General features: G+C 37.6%; 1 protein-coding gene across 1 annotated transcript in view; it reads left to right on the top strand.

The window, feature by feature from the left end:
* Positions 1-8,919: 8,919 nt before the first annotated feature.
* Positions 8,920-22,236, top strand: part of Gpc6 (glypican 6) — an 859,561-nt gene continuing 846,244 nt past the window's right edge. Inside the window, exons 1-2 of the mRNA XM_090341778.1 lie at positions 8,920-9,021; positions 9,167-9,247. Of these exons, the coding sequence (XP_090197904.1) occupies positions 8,920-9,021; positions 9,167-9,247 (183 nt within the window). The remainder of the gene's footprint in view (positions 9,022-9,166; positions 9,248-22,236) is intronic.

Here is a 22,236-nt window from a genome sequence, read left to right as displayed (position 1 = left end):
GATGTGCATATTAAGTGAAGTAAGTCAGACCTTAAGAAACATAGGCTCCGTGGTTTCCCTGAGTACACATCCAGGTTCTTCTAGCAGAGGATCACAATAGGTCAATATCTCTGTGGATATGGCCATATGTGCTGAGGATAAGCGAAATGAACTCTAGGGTATTTTTGTATTTGTTGTTTTCAACCTACTGTGTGAAGTTATTTCCTCTCTCTTTCTGTCTCTGTCTCTGTCTCTGTCTCTGTCTCTGTCTCTGTCTCTCTCTCTCTCTCTCTCTCTCTCTCTTTCTCTCTCTCTATCTGTCTCTCTCTCTCTGTCTCTCTCTGTCTCTCTCTCTTTCCCTCTCCTTTTTTTTGTTTCTCTCCTTATGGTTTTTCACATGTTGTTACGGTATCTGACTTTGGTACCGGTAGATTGTATATACACTTATTTGTTTATTTGAAATAGGAAAGGGGAAGGAAAAAGCAAGATGGTTTGGAGGGGGTGAGTGGGAGGGAAACTGGGAGAGAAACGAAAGAAGGGGTATCAATGTTCAAAAAGTAATATACCTACTACTTGACTAATGTAACCCCTCTTTATATCACCCAGGCAATAAAAGACAATTGAAAAAAATCCTTACAATATCCAAACAACAGCAACAACAAAAGATTGTCTAGCACAGGGATGTTTCAAACTCAGATTTTCTGTCCTTGAGGTAGTGATCCTGTCGACTTCCCTCGTACAATGATGATGGAAAGTAAGGGGCGTAGACTCACAAAACCTTTGACTGTTTTTGTAATATTTTGATTCTCTAACTGGAAACCTTAGGTAAATCTTGAAGGTTGCAGTCTTTGACGAGACCAGTCCATTCTAGTGTATCTTCTTTTCCTCAAATTAGTAATCTCTACCTGAGATTATACTGTTACTTTTATTATGTGAATACAGCATTATTTTTCCCCCCTGGATTTGTTATTAACTTATATTTGTCCTGATTACTGAATTTCAAATATTCTTAGCTGTCTTATTTTTATTATAAAAGAGGCATAAATTGTTATCCTATCAACAGAAGAACATTATACACGATACACAGAACGCATAATATACTGCCTTGCACTTAATGTATGCTTATTCCGTGTTAATTGATAGTGAAAAGATTGGAATCTTCTTTACATAATAAGGCTTTGTAGTTACCCAGTAAAATTGAATTCTGTTGAATTCAGCATACAAACAAGTGTCCACATAACAGATAAAATATTGTCTTGTAAAAACAGACTTGTTCTGTGCTTGATTCCATATAAATTTTATTACGCTATATCTGGAGATAGGTTTGTATTACAGAGCCACTATTGGTAGTAGAGTCATACAAAATAGATACACTAAAACTTTTTTACATAAGATCTTACTCTATTTGATGCTACTTGCCTTTGTTTGCAGGTATTTATTCCTTCTTTCCTATAAGATTCTTTTCATAACTTCATCTAGGGCAAGTTTTGAACCCTAGATAGATTTGTATTCTAGGTCAGAATTACATGGAGCTTCAAGTATTGTTCAGATTTCAAATGAGAGATGTAATTATTGAGGAAAATGTTGCCCTGTTGACTCTAGAAAGGCAAGATGCTTGCTTGCTTGCTTCCATTTCTGCCCTTCAAGTGGGCTTTTGAATTCTGGGAAGTGGAATTCCATGGCCCCTCTACATGTGTAAGAAACTCTGTTTAGTTTAAATTCGAAAAGAAAACACCTAAATGAAACTGAAGTAGATGTCCTTCTCTGGAAAAAAAAATGTATGTGTTCATTGAAACATCTGTATGGACTAGAAGACAGACTATAACCCTAGGTGACAAGGATGCCTATGAGTTGCTGAGACTCCTGGACTTGATGGCCATTCAGGATGAGCATCCATACTTGATAGTAGGGAAAGTAAGTATGAAACTATTTCAGTACCACCCTGAGCTAAATATAGCCATCTTTTATTGCCTGTTAACATGCTGTGCAGGTGGCATGAAATGTTCAAGCTGACACATGCTGTCAAAGCACTTAACATGTTAACTTTTATTTTGATGATGCCAAAATACACATCAGTTGTTTGTTCAACACATCACAGTGTGGTGTCTGGAGTCATCCTGTTAGCTAGAAAGTATGAGCAAGATCCTGCTCCACTGACCATTGGTAATATAAATCTCTTAAAAGCTATGGACTTGTGCTGATTCTTCATAACTTACTACACTTAAAAATGTTACTATACTTAAAAATGGGCGTACATATGCACTATGAAATTATTCAGTTGGTTCAGTTGCTTTGCAATGCATGTATTAGATATTAATCTACCCTAGAGGCTGAGGTGCAAGGTAAGAATGATAATTGGTGATATTTAGGAAAGGCCCCTATTAATTTCATTGTTCAAGTTTTTATAAGTACTTAGTATCAATTTTCCAGTATTAGTTAGTACTGTGATTACTACATAACATCTGCTTTATGTTTATTCTGAGTACTATTCATATTCAGTTTGCCTTCATTGTACACAAGAAATGGGTTCCAGAACTCCTTGGAAAAATCCATGTCTGCTCAAGTCCCTCATAGAAAATGACATAGTAAATGCAAAACCTATGCATTTCCCTCTGTATAGTTTAAGCCATTTCTAAATGATTTATAAAACCTATTTTGAGCTGTGTGCTGTTAGCTCAAATCTGCAATCTTAGCTACTCAGGAGGCTGAAATTTGAGGACAGAAGTTCAAAACCAGCTCAGGAAAGAAAATCTTTGAGACTTTTATCTCCAATTAACATCAAAAGTGCAGGAGTGGCTCAAGTTTTGGAGTGCCAAGCTGGAGAGGAAAAAGCTAAATTATAATACTCAGGCCGTGGATTCAAATACAAAACTTACCAACACAAAATTTAAAAACAAAACTTATTATGGTATAAATGTTATATAAATGATGGATACACTGTTCTGTTTAAGGGTCACTTACAAGGAATTTACACTTGCTCAAAACTGATGCCTGTATTTTTTCAATATTTTTGATCGGTTTCTTCTTCAGTTCTTGGATGTTGAACCAGCAATATGGTTCAACATCTAACTGTATTTATTCATTTAATTTTCACAATAATTCATTTGCTAATTCTCATTGTCCTCACTTAGAGATGAATAGGAAAGCACAAGTGAAATGGAGGCCCAAAAGATTCAACAATTTGTCCAAACCAATATAGAGAAAGGACATGATAAAATCTGTGTTGGAACCCAGATGACATGTTTCCAAAATTTGTACTCTTAGACCAATATTAATTCATCAAGCCAATTAAAGCATCTAGGGACTGGGGATGTGGCTTATTGTCAGTGTGCTTAACTGGCATGCATGAATTGCTGGGTTCTTTTCCTTAGTACTGCATAAAACAGAAAAAGCTGGAAGTGGTGCTGTGTGTGGCTCAAGTGGTAGAGTGCTAGCCTTGAGCCATAGAAGTGCGGGGACATTGCCCTGAGTTCAAGCCCCAGGAGTGGCAAGAAAAAAATAAATAACTAAAACTAAGACAACACCCAATGCATATACCCACAGGAGAGCAAAGGAACTAATGAAATACCTCTACATGTGATGGATGTATTTATTTTTAAAAATAGATGTAGCTTAGTATCACAGACTTTAGATTACCCAGCAGATCATATTTTTAAAGAGTGAAAACTGAGAGCAGTTAGAACAGGAAGAATGGATATTCCTAGATTCTGTTTTCCTTCATGGATTTTTCAGCTTCCAAAACAGTAATTCAGCCTGCAATCTTAGATGGTGTTGAATTCACTCCAGAATTAAATTTTAGTTGCTGCTTTCAATAACCAGGGAGCACCCCTTTGGAAAGGACTCACTAGGAGCTTATTTGTTTGTTCATTTCAGCTAGATTAAAATTTAATATTTTATAATACCGTAAGGAAGCTACTGACTTTAAGAATGGTATTCACGTTCTCCTTTTCCTTTTGTCTCTTATAAATATAAAACCGTAAGTAACATAAGAATGATTTCCTGCAAAGTTATTATATGTAAGGAATTGAATATGAGCATTATAATTCACTAGCAGCTGGAGACTGAATGGATGGAAAGGAAGAATAAAAAGTGTAGATTTTGAAGATAAATTACAACTGTAATAACTTCTTCGGTAACATATATATAATATTGAAATTTATGGCAAGCAGGCAGACCAGAAAATCAGAAAGTGTGGATTTCTTTTACCTCCTAATCAGTTGCTCCACTTCCTTTTTTGATTAGGGTCCCTGCCAAGTCTTAGTCATGTTCCTTATATCTCTAACATGTTTCTAGGAGACCTTTTGAAATCCCACTTTGGTTTCCAGCCAGTGATTCCTGCCCTAACTGGATTTTAGAACATGAAGGTCACTCATCTGTATCCTACAAAGATGATTCACACATTTCTGTTCTGAAAAGTAGGCTGAGAAGAAAAAAAAATGCTACTGTGTTAAGTTAATTAGGGCCCTTTAACATTTCGTATTCTCAAGCTTCATCATTTGCTTGCTTGAACTAAAGTCATCTTCTTTAATCACTATCATTAGTGGCTGGCCATGAATGATTCTCTGCGTTTTATAAGCAAGTTATTATTTAATACATTTTACATTATCCATCAGGGATTAGATATCATCCAATATTTCACTAGCCCAATATATTTTTCCTAAAGCATCAAATAAAATGTAAGAATATAAGAACAATTCACCCCCATAATTTTCAAATTGGTTTGAGGGAGTGTGGGTGGCCTGTGAGAGAGAACAATGGGGTCAATGAGAGCATTGAACCTTGGTGTTATTGTATATAGTTTACACTTCTCAGGTGATATGAAACAGTTTAAAAAATGAGGACCACTCTTTGTAGTGTTCAATATAGTCATTTAGAGCCAGCCCATTATACACTGAGGAAAATCATTCTAAAATTTTCTTACTGAATTTGCTAGTTTCTAGTTTTGATCCAAGGGAATACTTCTTAACTTGCTGGTCCTTCATTTATCTCGAGGCACCTGAAGCTTCCTCCTGGTCTCATGCACTGGGGACATGCAACCACCTCCCATCTTCCATATTGGGAAACTTCACGATCATATTTTATAAGCAAAATTCCCCATGATATGTACATGTACACAGGCTTCTGGTTTGTTTCTTTATCTTTAAAGCCATCCTGGTCAATGCAGGTATTTCACTCTTACTAACCAGACATTCCAGTTGAGCAAGAACTGATCATCTTGGTGCATTCCAAGGGCCCAGCATGTCCAGTCCTTGGAAGAACAGGAGTAGCACCTTGGAAAATAATTGGGGAATGAATAATCATTCAATTCCTTTTCTGCAGTTGGGAATCTACAATAAATTCCTAACGGAGTGATAGGTAGAATGAGTTTCAGAAATTGGGAGAGTTTTGGCCGGGAGTGTGGCCTAGTGGTACAGTGCTTGTCTAGCATGTTCAAAGCACTGTCTGTGTGCAATTCCTCAGAACCACATACACAGAAAATGCTGGAAGTAGTGCTGTGGCTCAAGTGGTAGAGCATTAGCTTTGAGCAAGCCCAAGGATAGTGCCCAGGTCCTGAGTTCAAGCCCCAGGAGGAGCAAAAAAGAAATAAAAAGAATTTGGGAGAGCAGTCAGTTTTTCCTAGCTTTATGTATGATGTTTTACAAGTTGAATATTTCCCTCTATTTCATTGCTTATTTCAGATGCTTAAGTTTTCTCTTAGCCTAACATCACTATCCAAATGTCTTGCACATTAGAGGCAATAATGTCTTAGTTAAATATATACTTACAGCAACACACTCTGCTTTTCACAATATAGACAGGCAGGAATTTAAGAAAATCTCTCTGGAAAATATTGAAATGGGTAAATGAACCATCATCTTAAAGTATCTGTTAGTGCAGTGAAATGCTTATTTGGTAAACATTGGGTACCAGTTAGTGGTTTATTGAACACTATTAAAAAATTAAATGTTTATTATATGTTGAACACTTTCAAGGGTCTAGAAATACATAGTACGCGGAAAGTCATACTTTGCAAGTCATTCTACTTGGGAAATACAGGCACTTGATAATGACATATGTAACAACTGCTAAATAACTTTGGTGAGGGGATAAGGGATGGGGAGGCAGCATCAGAAGTTCTCACCATTTCATCTGCTGAGGAGAATGCACAGTCATGACAGAGGGGAGAGGAGGATACACTCAAGAAATATGAGTTTGGCTGGGCCACAGGAAAGTGCAACAGTAGTGGTAGAAGACTTCTCATGAAGTCCTGATGGATTATGCTAAAAAATTTGATTTATCTCAGAAGCCAGTTGCTCATATTTGATAGGAAATTCATTTTTAGGGAGAGGAAGGTAAAGTAGGAGATCCATAAGTCACTTGGGAGGAGATAATGGTGGGATGGACTAGAACACAATGGGAATAGAAATAGAAAGCTTTGAGACGTGATTTAGGACAGTACAGGCAGGTCTTACTGGGGCATTAAATTATTTGGTATAAAGGCAGTAAGGATCACTCATAAATAACATGGCCAGAAGTCCAGGACAAATCCTATCAAGTTCTGTTTGGAATTAATCCATTCTTTTGTGTTATATAAATGCAAATTGGCACTGATAATGTGATGCCCACTGAATAAGAACACCATGACAGAAGGCAATTAGAAACTAAGTGGGAGAAGTCTAAAAGACATTGAATTACTTTCCTATTAGAACTCTTAGCGCTAACCTTACTTGTATGAAAAAATGTGAACATTGGTCAGTCAGCTACATCTTATATTTGTTGCTTCTAAGTCCTGTGAAATAATGACAGTCCTTTATCACAGACCAATATTTGACTTGAATGTCTGTAAATTTGTGTAGCTTTCCAAGTTAGCGCAAGGTTTCATAAGACAGTTCATTTACATAACTCAGAATATTTTGGCTGGCAAACTCAAGGAGCTAGATTGTGTGGACCAAGTTTGCCACATTTGTTTAGATTGGCTACTCCCATTTGCTCCTTGTGAGCACAGTGGGCCCCATCTGTTTGGCTCTTGGCCAGAGACCGTGGCGCCTCTGAGCAAACACCCAGTGCTTCATAGTTGGTTTATGGCACCCCAGATACTCACCAGTAACATTATTAATTAGTATCAACTTAAGTGGTGATCATTGCACGACTATGCTACCAGCCTGATATGAATATACTCAGGTGATTGCACAAGCCTACATTTGCTTACCTCGCATCATGTCACTTCTATAACTCAAAATGTTTTTGCCATTACCCTCACATCCTCAGCCCAGCACAAAATGATCTTTTTAAATTTTTAATGCCGTCCCAGGTCCTCTTCTGGAAGGATCTTCTCTTGGCCTGAGAAAACGGCTTTGAGCCAGCTGAATTATACTAGCTGACCTTGCTTTCTTTAACACAGCCTTGTGTTTTCCACCCTTTGCACCTTTGCTTCTTGCTTCTTGACGTTTGAAATTGCCATTTTACCGCCCTTAATCCTGCCTTGTCACACAAATGCCCGCCTTAAATCCCACCTTTTGATCTCCTAATATTTTCTTTGTACTTCTCTTCTGGTATTGAGGCTTTTCCCGTTGCTCTTGCTATCCCTCCTTAGGGTTTGATTGCTTTTACACATATGTGCTTTCTTCAAATCTCTTCTCATGACAGTGGAGTACCTTATCAAAAAGCTGTGGCCAATGACAATTTGGTGACTTCCTCCTGAATATTTGATGTCACATTAGCTCTAAACCCAAACAGTACAAATAAATCACTTCACGAAAAGGTGTAGAAATGGCCAGTTTGAAGAATGCTCCCCCAGATCCCAGATCTCATCACCAAATGGCTGGTGCTGCCATCCAGGCCATTCTGACCTTTTCATTCTTTCTGTGTCTCTGTGGTCCAACTAGGCCATCTCAGGTTTCTCAGGAGAAAATCAGTCCAAGAATGGTAGTGGGAAGCTGGGAAAGAGCCACTTTTTGTCACAGAAGCCAGTGGACTGGCAACAACTCAGGGCAGGGTTTTTAAAAATTTTTTTTATTTTATTTGTTTTAGATTACATTGTTCCCTTTGAATTCTACAAATCTTGTCAGGTGTTTTCCTCCTTCTCTCCCTTGAGGACCTCCAGTTAATCTAAGATTAGCCTGGCAGCCCCTATTTTCCAGGCCTCTAGTTTTGTCAATAAAATAGGTTACATTTTTTTTAAGCTCCATTACTCCCTCCATAACCTTGTTCTCTTGATCCATATAGAGGCTTATTCTTTAATCGAGCCTGCCCCATCAGTTTTTGGCTATATTCCTAAATCCTGTTCCTACAATTTGAGTGGGACTCTTTAATTCAATAACTGCTGGAGCTGCCTGAATCTGACAACCCTGAGCCTTTGGTGATGTTTGTACCTCATCTTCTTGTGCGTGGCTGTTGATGAGCTGAGCAACTGGCAGCATTACGTGGCAGTTCACAGTGAACTGACTCCTTTTGCTTGCTGGAACAAGTGATTTCTAGAAATTTTGATAAAGACCATGACAGAAACAATGTATATAAAGCAGGACATAGGCCTATGCATAAGATGACTCATTCTACTCATGGTGATTTCATGCCTTTTTAGTCTCATTTTGGGTGCATATTTGATGTCTTAGCCAAACAGGAAAAGACTGTGATTTACAAAAGTATATCTACTGATATTACATGTTTAAAGTAGTTTTATGGATAAAAATGTACAATCAAAAAGTGCTGGCAGACATGCAGTGGTTAATGTCTGTAATGCTGGCTACTCAGGGAGCTGAAATCTGCAGGATCTCCATGCCAAGCCAGTGTAAGCAGAAGAACCCACGAGTCTGCATTGCCAGACATGTCTCAAGAAGTAGAATGTTGGTCACTAAGCAAGCTAAGTGTGATGCTCGGAGTTCAAAACCAAAGTAACAGTAAAAACAAAACCATAACAACAACAACAACAAATGTAGGTAGCCAGAAAATCGCCATTACAAGATGGCGCCGATTTCCGCTGTTTGCCTTGTTGTTTTGAATCTGTTGATCCGTGAAGTCACGCTCCTCCTGCGTGAACGGAAGTCTGCCTGCCGCCGTATTAGGGTCTGCCCAAAGTGTGCTATGATTGGCTTGTTTATAAGAGGAAGCAAAACTGATTGGTTAAGAGAACCTTATAAGGCGAGGTTAAGAGGAAGTGGGGGGAGAAACCGAGAGAGACGGGAGGAGAGAGAAACTGCGAGCGGGCTGAATAAGACGTTGCTTGAGAAGAAGTCCTAATCGTTGCCATCTTCCTTCGCCGGCCGAGGGATCGCGACAAACAAAAACCCTAGTAAGTTTGGAACTAACGGGTGTGATAGATTACACTGACAATCCTAATTATTTGGGGGCAATTGCAACTAGAGACTTGGCTTAGCAAACTAGGTTGGGAGACCTCCATCTCAACCAGTAAGATCTGTATATGGTGGTGCTTGGCTATCATCCTAACTAAATGGGAAGTGGACGTAAGATGATAGAGATCCACGACGGCCTTGGTATAACCTTGAAACCAACTTAAAAATTAATGACACTGAAAGATGTGATGATGATGATGATGATGATGATGAAGATGTGATGATGATGAAGATGTGATGATGATGATGATGATGATGTGTATGTGTATGTGTATGTGTATGTGTATGTGTCTCAAATAGGACAACACTTGTCCAGAAAATGCAAAGTCCTGCGTTAAATCTTACCCAAACAACACAATATTTGTGTCCATTCGCTTTCTTCCAGTCCTTGACCTTCCTGTCACTTATTTGTGTGACATTGAAGTATATTCAGAGCATATGGACCTCACCTGAAAATTGGAAACGAAACCATTTCCTGAGGTTGTTAAGAGGTGATGCGTGAAAAGTGAGCACACACCTGGCACACAGTCATGGTTATCTGCTGCTGGTTTTGATTTCATTATTGCTGCTTCTGTGATTAGTTTTAAATTGTACCATTATCCTGTGTTTCCACACACTTATAATAACACACAGGTGGATCTTCCATGACTCCTAGGAAGCATGTCATCCTAAACACTTTTAAATGTGGAATTTTTAAGATTCTATGCACAGTCCTCCCTAACTGCAAAATTAAGAATATTTATAGGTTTTGTGATAGATATGCATAGACTTTTGAAAGAGGGTAAAGTAATCCATTGGAGTTTCAAAACAAGCAATGAATTTATAATGCACCTCATTGGACCATTTTGTTGGTAAAATTAGCCTAAGGTAGATTTCCTTTGGTAATTCAGACATTAAACTCTTCATTAAATTTTTGAGATAAGCAGGACTTTTATTAACTGTTATCACATCTTGTATGGGTTTAAAGTGTTGTTCCAGTATAAGCTGGTTTGGAAAACAGAAAGCAACACTGCACATTTATGTCTTGTGTTTTCTGAGATCTGAATGTGTAAGAGAATTCTTCAGTGAGGTAAAGAAAAGTTCACTGTAGTTTGCAAGACTGGTTCATGTGGAATTTATAAGAATGGACTGACCAGCAGGCCCTTTTAAAATTCCATAGTTAATCTCTTTATTGAAAGCTGCTGGACTAGTTGATTAAGAAAGCCTATGGGATGACTGCTTTTAGTGTCATACAAATGAAGCTGAATTGTTGCTAAGTAAATCACTGTAGATCAAAGTGCTCTGTGGTCAGAGGACTGCAGTTAATTTTTTTTTTCATTAAGTTTTAAAGAGAAGGTGAAGGGGTTGAAGAATGAAACACACCGCATTTGACATCTATGATGTCCACTTACATTCATGCATTTCTTTGCACATCTAATGTGAGTGATTGGGCAAGCAGTGCAACAATGCAGAAAGGGCCAAAGATAAAGCTTAAACCAATTAATACTTGTTTCCTACTTGTAATTGCGTGGATTCTGGCTAGCCATTAAGAAACTGGTAGACACACAGAGAAAAGTTCAAGTGCTCCCAGGATAGCTACAGCTGCACCTCTGTTGTCCACAGTTTAGAATTCATCTGCATGTTAAAAATTCACAGGACCATTGGTGCAGATACTCTGTGATTTTGGGGTTAATTATTGTACACTCTGAAATGTAGAATTTGTATCTTGGTCTTTTCTTCTGTCCCTAAAAGCAGCAGTTGAATAAATTTGGATGGAATATATGAATTCATGGATATAAACTTTGCTGGATTCAGTTGACAGGAAAGATATAAGCAAAACATGACCAAAAGAATGGACTGAAATGGAGACCGAATCTCTGACAAGAATTCTACATGGCTTCTAGCTATAGTCGGGTCCTACTTGTGGAAAGTTTTAGGTATTGAGGGCTTGAAATTGGTTTCTGAATCGTCAAAGACATGTACCAGGATTTTGAATGATGCAATCAATGCCAAAGTAAAATCATTGTAAACTGGGTCAGTTCTATAATTTTGTTATGTTGTCATGATTGTTCACACTTTCGATCAATCCATGTGGCTGACCTGATTAATTGCAAAGTAAAATTAACTTATTATCTTAAATTGTCCTGTCACAAGAAGGACAGAATTACACAGACACTAAATGTCACCCACTTGGTGATACTTTATGCACAGATAGGGCAAAGGATTTACAGAAGCATCATGTTGAATTAAAATGAGGGGCCACATCAGGTTGTTGTGAAAATATGTGTGAACAAAACAAATTCTGTAGCACTGGTCTTTTATTGCATTGAATACTCACCTTAGGTTGGGTTTATTAATACTGACACAAGTAGGTCATTAAGAAATAATGTCATCATGCTTGACCATCTTCAAGTTTTGTGATGATACTATTTTTTAAGTTTAGCTATTTCCTGATGAGTCAAGACATGGCAAATGCATTAGTGAAAGTTTCTAATGTTTCTGTGTATTATCACTATAAAGCATGTCATGTGGTGAGACAAATGGTTTCAAGCCCCAAGTTTTCAGTATGACAGTGAACAGTGTTTTCTTATTTTTGTCATGAGAGGAGTGAGAAACTATGTTTACTGGTGGTCCCCTGAACGTAAAACGCTAGAACTCTCTGTATGGCTGCCTTCACCCCCAAAATGATAGGCTACATAGATTTTCCTTCCTTTTTTTCTTCCTTAAAAATGATGTATTTGCACCACAGAATTCTAATGCATTGCATCCTATGGCCCGGAACCTTTGAGCTTTTTTTTTTCTTCATAGATTCCAAGTTTATTTTAAAAATAAAATTGCTTGTGGACAAGAAATACATAGGAGAAGGCCTGGGATGTACCTCAGTGGCAAAGTGCTGACCTAGGAATTGCAATGTCCTGGGTTCAATCCCTAGTACCAAAAAAAGAAAAGACAAGTAGTGGTATTGCTGGGTCATAGGGCAGTTCTATTTTTAGTCTTTTGAGGAACTGCCACACTGCTTTCCATAGTGGTTGAGCAAGAGTTTGCACTCCCACCAACAGTGTAGTAGTGATCCCTCCTGGCCACATCCCCTCCAGCATCTGTTGTTGATCCTGGCTATTCTAACTAGAGTGATGTGGAATCTTAGAGTTGTTTTGATTTGCATTTCTTTTATTGCCAGAGATGTCGAGCATTTCTTCATGTGTCTACAGGCCATTCTTATTTCTTCTTCAGAGAAGACTCTTTTTAAGTCTTTGGCCCATCTTTTAATGGGATGGTTGTTTCTTTGGAGATTAGTTTTGGAGTGATTTAATTTTTTGAGCTGTTGATATATTTTAGATATGAGGCCTTCGTACCTTGTATGGTTAGTAAAAATCTTTTCCCACTCTATAGGCTTTCTAGTTAATTTGCTAGCTATGTCCTTTGCCATACAGAGCTCTGCAGTTTAATGCAGTCCCACTTATCCAGCCTTTCTCTGATTTGTTGTTTCTGGGTCCTTATTAAGAAAGTTTCGACCTGTGCCAAGGAGACCTAGTAACTCCAAATGGATCAAAGACCTGGAGGCAAAAGCAGGTACACTGAAAACTTTACAAGAAAGAATAGGAGATACACTAGGTCTCCTTGGAACCTTTGATCTTTACTTTTATATTTTATAATCCTAACTCAACCTCTCAGAACTCACTTGAAGCTTACCCCAGTGACAGATGTTCCTATGAAAGTAGTGAGTGCTCTGAGTGACTGAGGCCTGCCAGAAACTTTCCCAGGGAACAGTGAGGCCATCTTTTGCAAGATTGTCATAAGAAATGAGTCATACTGAGAGTTGCCATTGAAAACCTGGGCTTCACAGATAAACCAGTGTGAGCAAAGCTTCAGGCTCTTCCTTCCAGTGTGTACCATAACCCCACCAGTAGAGGCCCTGAGGTAGCCCTGGAGTTGTTTGATCCAGCCTTTGCAGTTTTGAACAACAGTTTTCTTCTCTTGACGCACATTTCACTACCTCATAACTTGCAGAACTCAATTTGAGACTTTACAAAGGTCCTGGCATTATAGACTCAAGAAAGTGAACAAGAGTCCTAGGGAAATATTCAAAAGCTTCTAAGTATGGATTAGCCATAATGAATAGTTTTGAGTTTCTTCTTCTCATTACAGGTAAATGGTAAATACACACACACACACACACACACACACACACACACTCAACATCATTAGTAAAAGATTAATATAAATTAGAGTGAGGCTTGAGACTTACATACAACATCTTTAAAGTTTTGCCAACTAAAATGTACAGTTGTATAATAGATAAAAATCCTTTCTAATTGGGGGTGGGGGGGAAGGAAATGGGGACCAAGACATGTGAAAGGGTATCAATGTATGGGAATTAATGCACCATCTATCTGGAAAATATCATGTAACCCTTCTATTAATTACAGTAAAAATATATGAAAAAAAACCTTTCTAATTAGAAATCATGGCAGACTTAATTTTCCATATATTATTTTTAAGCCTCTCTGATAATCGTTTGTCTTCTCACTTAGGCTATTTATTTGTATGTAAATATTTTGTTCTCAGGAGTAGGGGGTGAGGGATAACTCTTGTGCAATTCTTAAATAAAGTATCAGGCATTCTAAAATTTGTGACAGCCACATTTTTTTAAACATAGATTCACAGAAGAAATCAGAAAACAACAAATAAACAAGACTGCTCTTTTTATTATTTATTTATTTATTTTTGCTCTTTTTATTTCTGATCAAAGTATTTTGGGAACCATGACTTTTAGTGAGGTTTTTTTTTTGCTAGATTATAAAAGAAATTATATAAAGTTAACCAGTTTAGTTAGATAAAACATTCAGTCTCACATTTTTCCTAATAGCAGCAAAATAAAACAAAAACCAAGCCCATACAAATTTAATGAACAGAAGCTGCAATCACATTTCTTCTTACTTTTTCCTTTCCTTGTCTCATTCCTTGTAAATAGTTAAACATGAAGGCATTGTTTTTTCCTTTGTAGAGATTATATAGGTCACTCATGTTACTATTGTGCTTCTGAAGTAATATTCCATGTGTCCATTCAGTCATCATCTATCCACATATTAGCTCCAATTTTACAATGACTCTGTCCTTAGGTACATAAAATTTTGAAGCATTTTATTACTTTGGTTCCATATTTCTTAGAATTCCTCAGCTAACATAATTTCTGTCTTTACTAGATCAGAAGAGATGTGAATAAATTAGTCTCTAACTCAAGTGATAATTCAAATTAAAAGCCAATTGGACAAGCCCTTTGCTGTTTTTTGCCAACATTTACAGAGTAAATATCATAGAATGTTAACTTTGCCTTTCCATAAAAATTATGGAATTGCATTTTTGATAGACATGTATACATATGTATATATACATATATATCATTAATGAACAACACGTAAAGAGGAGAAGGGAGAATACAATCAAGAATTCAATGTGGGCCAGAAGTTTGACCTAGTGGTAGGGTGCTTGCCTAGCATGCACAAAGACCAGGGTTCCATTCCATGGTACCACATACATAGAAAAAGCTGAAAGTGGTGCTGTGGCTCAAGTGGTAGAGCTCTAGCATTGAGAAAGCCCAAGGATAGTGCTCTGTACCTGAGTTCAAGTGCCAGAAGTGGCAAATGAGAGAGAGAGAGAGAGAGACAGACAGAGAGAGAGAGAGAGAGAGAGAGAGAGAGAGAGAGAGAGAGAGAGAGAGAGAGAGAGAGAGAGAGAATGAATTTAAACTATATAATGCAAAATTAAGAGAAGAAAGGTGTAGGTTGAGAGACATGGGTGAGAATGGGATTACATTGATGAAGATGAATTATATTTTCCTATATTGCTTTAGAAAGTGGCAAGTCTTTATACAACTACTTAAAGATAATATAAGAATTAAATGATATAATTAAACAACACAGTAATATAATACATTAGTACAATATAATTAAAAAACAACAGAATTTAATGGATTAGTTGATAGGGGCAGAATTATGTAGTAAGTGAAAGCTATTTTCTGTAATAAGACAATGTAATTTGCTGGAACAATTCAAATGCAACTGTGTTGAACTGGTCTGATAAGTAAATGACATTCCCAACAAGCAGAATATTATTTTATATTGTTGATAATTCCAGTTGAACAAACTGAGTCAGCGTGATCATTTCTGGGTGATCCAGGTCTTAGGTATTTTTCTATAAATGAAAAATGTAAGATGAATTATAATTCATCACATAATTCAATTCACATTTTTAGGACAGTATTTTCAAATAACTTTGCCACCTGACAAAGCAGATAATGGTAAATGAGCTTTCTTCAACATGATTTAATAGTCAAAAACTGCTGCAGTGCCCACTTTGCCTATTCTTCGTGACATATTTCGCACTTATGTGACACTCACATTTTATATTTACCCATGTTTGGTCTAAAATACTGTATATATCTCATTAAGGTTGTACATTTATGGGATCATCATCTTTATCATAACATTTTCCACAAAGAAACTGCCATTCAGTGTTTTCCAAGAATTAGATTTTGTTCATGTACTCTTTACAGTTTTTCCAACCCCTGTTTATCCTAAGCCATATTATTTCCTCTCCTTTAATTCAGGGGAAAAGTGACTGTATTAACAAAGGTATAGTTAATATTCTAAATTTAAGCTTACTAAGAATTCTAGACAGTCATTTGTATAGATTAAGGCTATGATATATAGTTATTTTCCTCAGTCTCAACTATGAATATAAGTCTGGGTAAAATCGAAATTTAGAATTATCACATGACGTTCCTATGTTTACACTGCAATATATTGAAATCAGAAGCTCATTCACATACAAATTCCTAACAACACAGTTTACAATGGCCAAAATTGAAGAAAATACTTCAAATATCTATCAGTAGATGAATAAATAAACAAATTGTGATGTTTATATTCAATGGACTATTATTGACTAATAAAAAGAATGAAATGAGATAAATGCTATAATTTGAAACATAATGCTCAGTAAATCCCTGTTTTGAAATTTATTCAATTAAGCAATAGCTAGAATCAGCAAATATATAGAGGTAGGTAGTAACAATTGACAGATGGGGAAAGGAGGAATAAACTGTTTAACAGGTCGTGGGTTTTCTGGTAAATGATAATAATGAAAATACTTTGGAACTTTGGGAAGTGAGGATGTGCCCATCTATTGTGAATCTACTAAACACCACTAAATTGTTCCTCTTTAAATGGTTAGTTTGTGTTGTTGTTTTGTGAGTTTTTCGTCAGTAGTGAGTGTGTGTGTGTGTGTGTATGTGTGTGTGTGTCCTGGGTCCTGAACTCAGACTCTGGTCACTGTCCCTAAGCATTTTGGCTCAGGGCTAGTTCACCACCAGTTAAGCCATAGCCCCAATTTCAGCTTTTTTTTTCCTTTTGGTAGTTAATCGGAGATTAGAGTCATGTGGACTTTCCTTCCAACCAGAGTCTTCAGATCTCAACCACTGAATAACTTGGATTACAGCCATGAGCAACCAGTATCTAGTTACAATAGATTTTTTTTTTTGCCAGTCTTGGGCTTGGGCTTAGGGCCTGAGCACTGTCCTTGGACTTTCTCAAGGCACTACAACTTGAGCCTCAGCACCACTTCCGGCTTTTTTCTATGTATGTGGTTTCAAGGAATCAAACCCGCATATTCGTGCATGCTAGGCAAGCACTCTACCACTAGGTCAAACTCCCGGTCCCACAATGGATTATTTTTAAAAGGAATAAATATATCACTGTTTTAATTTTTTATTATTTTTAAAATCGAACAGTATTTATCTCATGTATTATTGTTAATACGGGAATACAGTTTGTTAAGGATGTGTTTAGAGCATAGTAATTTATAAGTTCTTACACAATTTATCTAATATTTGTAAGTATTGAATTGTGTCAATTTGTGTTTTGGAAACTTTTTTTTTTTCTTAAATTGCACCTTAACTTTGCTTCTCTGAATCCTCCATGAGCAATCTTATAATGGGACCAATCAATTTATACAGATTTGCTTAGTTTTATAAGTTCACTATTGCTTGATTGAGTCAGGTTTTTATTGTGTATTAACTGAATTTATTCCTGGAAGAAGTTTGGGAAAGTAATGCTGTTTTACCTATGGAATAATGAAAGAAACTGGTATGCTTGCTTTGGAAGATATGAAAACTCATTACACAATTAAAGCATTATACAAGGGAGCTTGACAAAATGATAAACAATAGTATTCTTCTAGCAATATCTTTTAGTATCAATCACTTTATATTAGATTAAATAGATATTCTTTTTCAATAATTATTTATTGAGTTTGTAATATGCTGCATATCATAATGTCTCTGACTTTAGTAGAGTTCATCTATGAGGGTTGATACAGGATAAGCGGAAGGTGCTTGAATGACAGCAAGAAGAATCTAGAAAGTATGATATATGCACACTTATGTTTGTATAGACATAAAATCAGCCATTGAGGAATGGATGTGTGGGGAAAACCATTTTTGGTGTGTAAGGAGCATCCTATCATGTTCTACAAAACAGTAGAAGGATGAGAAAGGCCATTTTGCTGTAAGGGAAGAAATTGTGGATGGAGATAAATTCCTATGAATGTAAAAGAGGTGCTGACGTTTAGAAAGTCTGAATGCCCATAATGCCTTTCTATTTCGTTCTAAGGAAGTTAAAAAGTCTCCAGAGTACATAGCCAGGGGAGGCTAATAATCAGATTTGCATTCTAAATGTAATTGCTATGAGGATTTTGTAGCTATCAAAAAGTGTGGGCAGAGATGAATTTAAGAAGACAGGGTAACCAAGTCAGATACAGTAACCACATGAGATTAACCATAAGGGGAAAAAAAGAGAAGAGAAATAACTTCGCATACTTACATTAAGAACAACCATCACAAAGATAAATTTATTGTTTCCATATCCTAAAGTTCATTTCATTTAGTCTCATCCTGTATGACCATATGCACCTAGCTTTTGGACTATTATGAACCTCTGCTGGGAGAGTCCTAGATATGTACTAATTATGACAAATGAGGGAATCCATGGAGCCTGTGTTCCTTTGGATCTGGCTTACTTCACTTAATAGGATTTTTTTCCCAAGTCTTTCAATTTCTTCACGAATGGGGCAATGCCATTTCGTTACTCTTTTTTTCTCCTTATGATTAATCTCATGTGGTTACTGTATCTGACTTTGTTACCTGGTATAGTGTACATATGTTTATTTGTTTATTTGAAAAAAGGAATGGAAGGGTAAAAAGATCATTGGGAGGGGATGGGGTGAGGGGAAGGGGGAAAAACATGAGAAGGGGTGGTATCAAGGTTGGAGAAGTAATGTATCCATTACCTGACTAATGTAACTGTAACCTCTCTATACATTATCTCGACAATAAAATACAATTAAAAAGAAAAAAAAGAGGACAGAAAACTCTTCAGTCCTTTGTAACTTCTTATGACGACCAGGGTGATCTCTGGATGTGCAGGTTCCACATCACCTGGGACCTTCTTGGAAATTCATACTTGTTCACACCACCCCAGATTATGCCCAGAAGAACAAGGCAAATGATGAAGTTCCAGAATCATTTGTTCATGGAAATCAAGTTGAGATGAGCTCAGGCAATCCAAACAAAGGCATTCATAAGTGAATACTTCTTAAAATGTTCATTGGTTTGATGCAATTTGTGTGATACAAAATAACTCTTGCTATAGAAAGGGAGAACGAAGATGCTTGTGGAGGGGTTGGAAGTCAGGAACTGAAGTTGAGGTGCTATTAGACATACAAAGAAGTCGTGGGACACACAAGTGAAGAAGTGACATTCAGGCTACAGTGGCAAATTTGGGAGCCTTTTGAGTAACAATGGTTGGTAAAACCATAGGACTTGATGAACTTAGCTAGAGGATGAGAAATTCTGGGAAAGTGGATCTAGGAACTGAGGTCTGAAATGTAACCCCTGTTTCTAGACAGAGACTCAACTCTAGGGGTTGGTTTCATCCATCAAATCTAGCAAGTCATCCATGCGTGCCAGAAAAAAAGATTCCACTTTTTAATGGAGGGCAGAGAAGAGCTTTAGTGTGTCACGCTGGCCTGCTACAGAAGGAGGAATGATATTTTGGCTACCATGGAGGAAGAACTGGGGTAGGAAAAGAGGCAGCTATATGATATTTATGGTTCTAGACACAATGAAGCCTAGTTGATCCTGCTCGATGCTTGTTCTGCTAGGGTGGGCAGAGAATTTATCACTTGAAACAAGTAATCTATTAGTTACTTCTGCTCAGTGCCCAGCTCTGTGTTAGGTATTGTTCCTACTCTGACTCTTTTAGTCATCAAGGGTCATTTTAACTCTTGGTATCAATTGTTTTTCATTTTCTTGGAACTACAGTTGATTACAGGAGAAGAGAGATTTAAAGGACTCAGAGAGAAAATGGAGGAATCCTAAAAATATCCCTCTCTTGGAGTAGGAAGACTAGCAACCTAGCAACCAGCAATGAATGGGCGGTGTCCTGGTAGCCCCAAGAAATACTATTGTGGAAAACTCCTCAATATAGTGCGGAAACTGCCTTCTATTCCAATGTGCTGAAAAAAAAGAAGAGCCACAGGATAGATGAAGAACAATTACATGTTGTATGTGAATAGGTTCGTTGGCATTTTTAGGACTCTTAGATTTATGTCTCATTGAAGGCCATTCCCCCGCACACCATCCTCTCTGGGTCATCTGCTCTTTTGCACATGATTACTCAGCTAAGTACAATTGGTAACTTGGGTAGAAGTCCTGGCTATTGTGTTTAATGTCCCTTACTGCTTCTGCTCCTTCAGGGCTCCCTTCTTGCTATTTAGATGTAAACATTCACTGCCCTTGCCTTCTCTTGCAGTACCTCCTCATCTGTCTCTGACAAAATTCATATACATCTTTACTAGGAAAGAATATTTCATCTAAGCAATGGTTTTTAGTCACAACGAAGTGTTTGTGATAGACAATTTAAGGAGAAGCGAGTAGAACTTTCGGTGTTTTCCATTGAATTGATTTGGTAAATCTGATTTGCTGTATTATTTTCTCTTTTTCTAAGAAGCAAGAAGCAAGAAAATCTGATTTGTCAAACACTGGATCCCATTTGAAGCAGGTTTGCTTTGACCATTAGTATATTTTCAGAGACTTAAATGTAAGGTCCCAGACCTGAACCACTTGGTTGTAGATTTCAAGTGAGAGAGTAGAAAGGAGGAAGGTAGTACAATATACCAATTTAAAGCTGGTGGACGTGTTCCAAGAGGAACTGGGATACAGCAGTATCCACTGTTGTAATTTGACAGACAAGTCAGGGTGAAGTGCTTCTAAGGGTAGATTTAGAGCAGGAATACAAAAAGATAACACTGTACACTTTATATTAGAAAACCAAGGTTGGATAGAATTCTGTGAAGAAGACCAAGATAGAGATTGCCTCTCCATGGGGGTGGATAGATTTGTAAAGAGAAGGCCCAGAGAGGGGAGCCTGAAGGCAGGGGAAATTTCCTGGGAAGAGAGAAATTTCAGGGTCAGCTTTACCATTTTTCTATTTTTTTTGCTGCTCATTAAATATTAATTAATAATAGGCTGGGAGTGTAGCCTAGTGGTAGAGTGCCTGCCTAGCATGCATGAAGCCTTGGATTAGATTCTTTGGTACCACATACACAGAAATAGTCAGTAGTGGTCCTGTGGCTCATGTGGTAGAGTGCTAGCCTTGAGAATGCCCAAAGACAGTGCTCAGGCTGTGAGTTCAATGCCCAGGACTGGCAAAAAACATTAATATTAGTTGTATTCAATTCAGAAAATCCAAAAATATTTCTCTTTGAACCTAGCACCATTTTTGTGTTAACCATTCTACAAGTAAGTTATACATTAAAATCCCCCCAAATATTTCTTAATAACTTCTTTTTTTTTTGCCAGTCCTGGGCTTGAGCTCAGGGCCTGAGCACTGTCCTTAGACTTTCTCAAGGTTAGATCTCTACCACTTGATCCTCAGCACCACTACCACTTCCGGCTTTTTTCTAGGTATGTGGTACCAAGGAATCGAACCCGGGTCTTCGTGCATGCTAGGCAAGCACTTTAACCACTAGGCCACACTCTTGGCCTTAATAACTTCTTTTATTCACAGTGATCAGAGATTCATTCACTGTGCCACCTGGTCTCAGGTCAGTTACAGAGAATAAATTCTATTCATCTCCTTAAAAAAGGCTTTTTTTTGAATTTTGATTACTAACTGCCTATTTCTTCCCTTTTCTCCTCCTCTTTCCTTCTCTGTAATTTAGGTTGGCATTTTTATACCAGGTACATTGTCAGGGGGATTAGACAAAGGAGTCACTTTTTAGTAAGGTTCTATGACACCATACTACGGCTTTAGGGGGAAGGCATTTATACGGGAAAGACAAGATGAAGTCGGATGTGACCTGACCTAATGACAGACTTGGGAGGCCACCATGCCGTTTTCAGCACATCAGAAAGGGTATTTACAGAAGTGAGAACTTCTTGACTCAATGTCTAAAACTTTGATTTAACCTTGAAGGACAAGTAAGGATAGGAAGTTAAGGAAAGTAAAGGAATTTGATCTTCACCAGATGAACCACTGAACTGCCTTGAAGAGATTCTCTTTACAACGGCATAGGAGAAGTCACCTTAATTGCAGGGACACTGGATGTCTTGGAAGCCTTTGCTTGGAGATGTGATATGATGAGATCTATGCTATAAGAGCATGAATATAGAGTGAAAAATGCAATCTGGTGTGGGAATTGCCCAGTCCTATGATGATTAGGGCCTGGGGCAGAGGGATGGTGCTGGTTACTGGAGAAGGGAAATCAAGGGAACTAGATGGATGTGAACAATGAGACTGTGCTGTAGTTGGTGGAGAGGTCAACCATGCAGAACTGGTGTAGGGTATGGAGCTCCATGACACTAATGCAGAGAATGTGGAAATGGCAGGAG

The sequence above is a fragment of the Megascapheus bottae genome, chromosome 11 (genome assembly GCF_031878675.1).
Source record: "Megascapheus bottae isolate mThoBot1 chromosome 11, mThoBot2.hap1, whole genome shotgun sequence".
Lineage (NCBI taxonomy): Eukaryota > Metazoa > Chordata > Mammalia > Rodentia > Geomyidae > Megascapheus > Megascapheus bottae.
The sequence above is the reverse complement of the archived record's forward strand: the minus strand, read 5'-3'. Positions and strand labels throughout refer to the sequence as shown.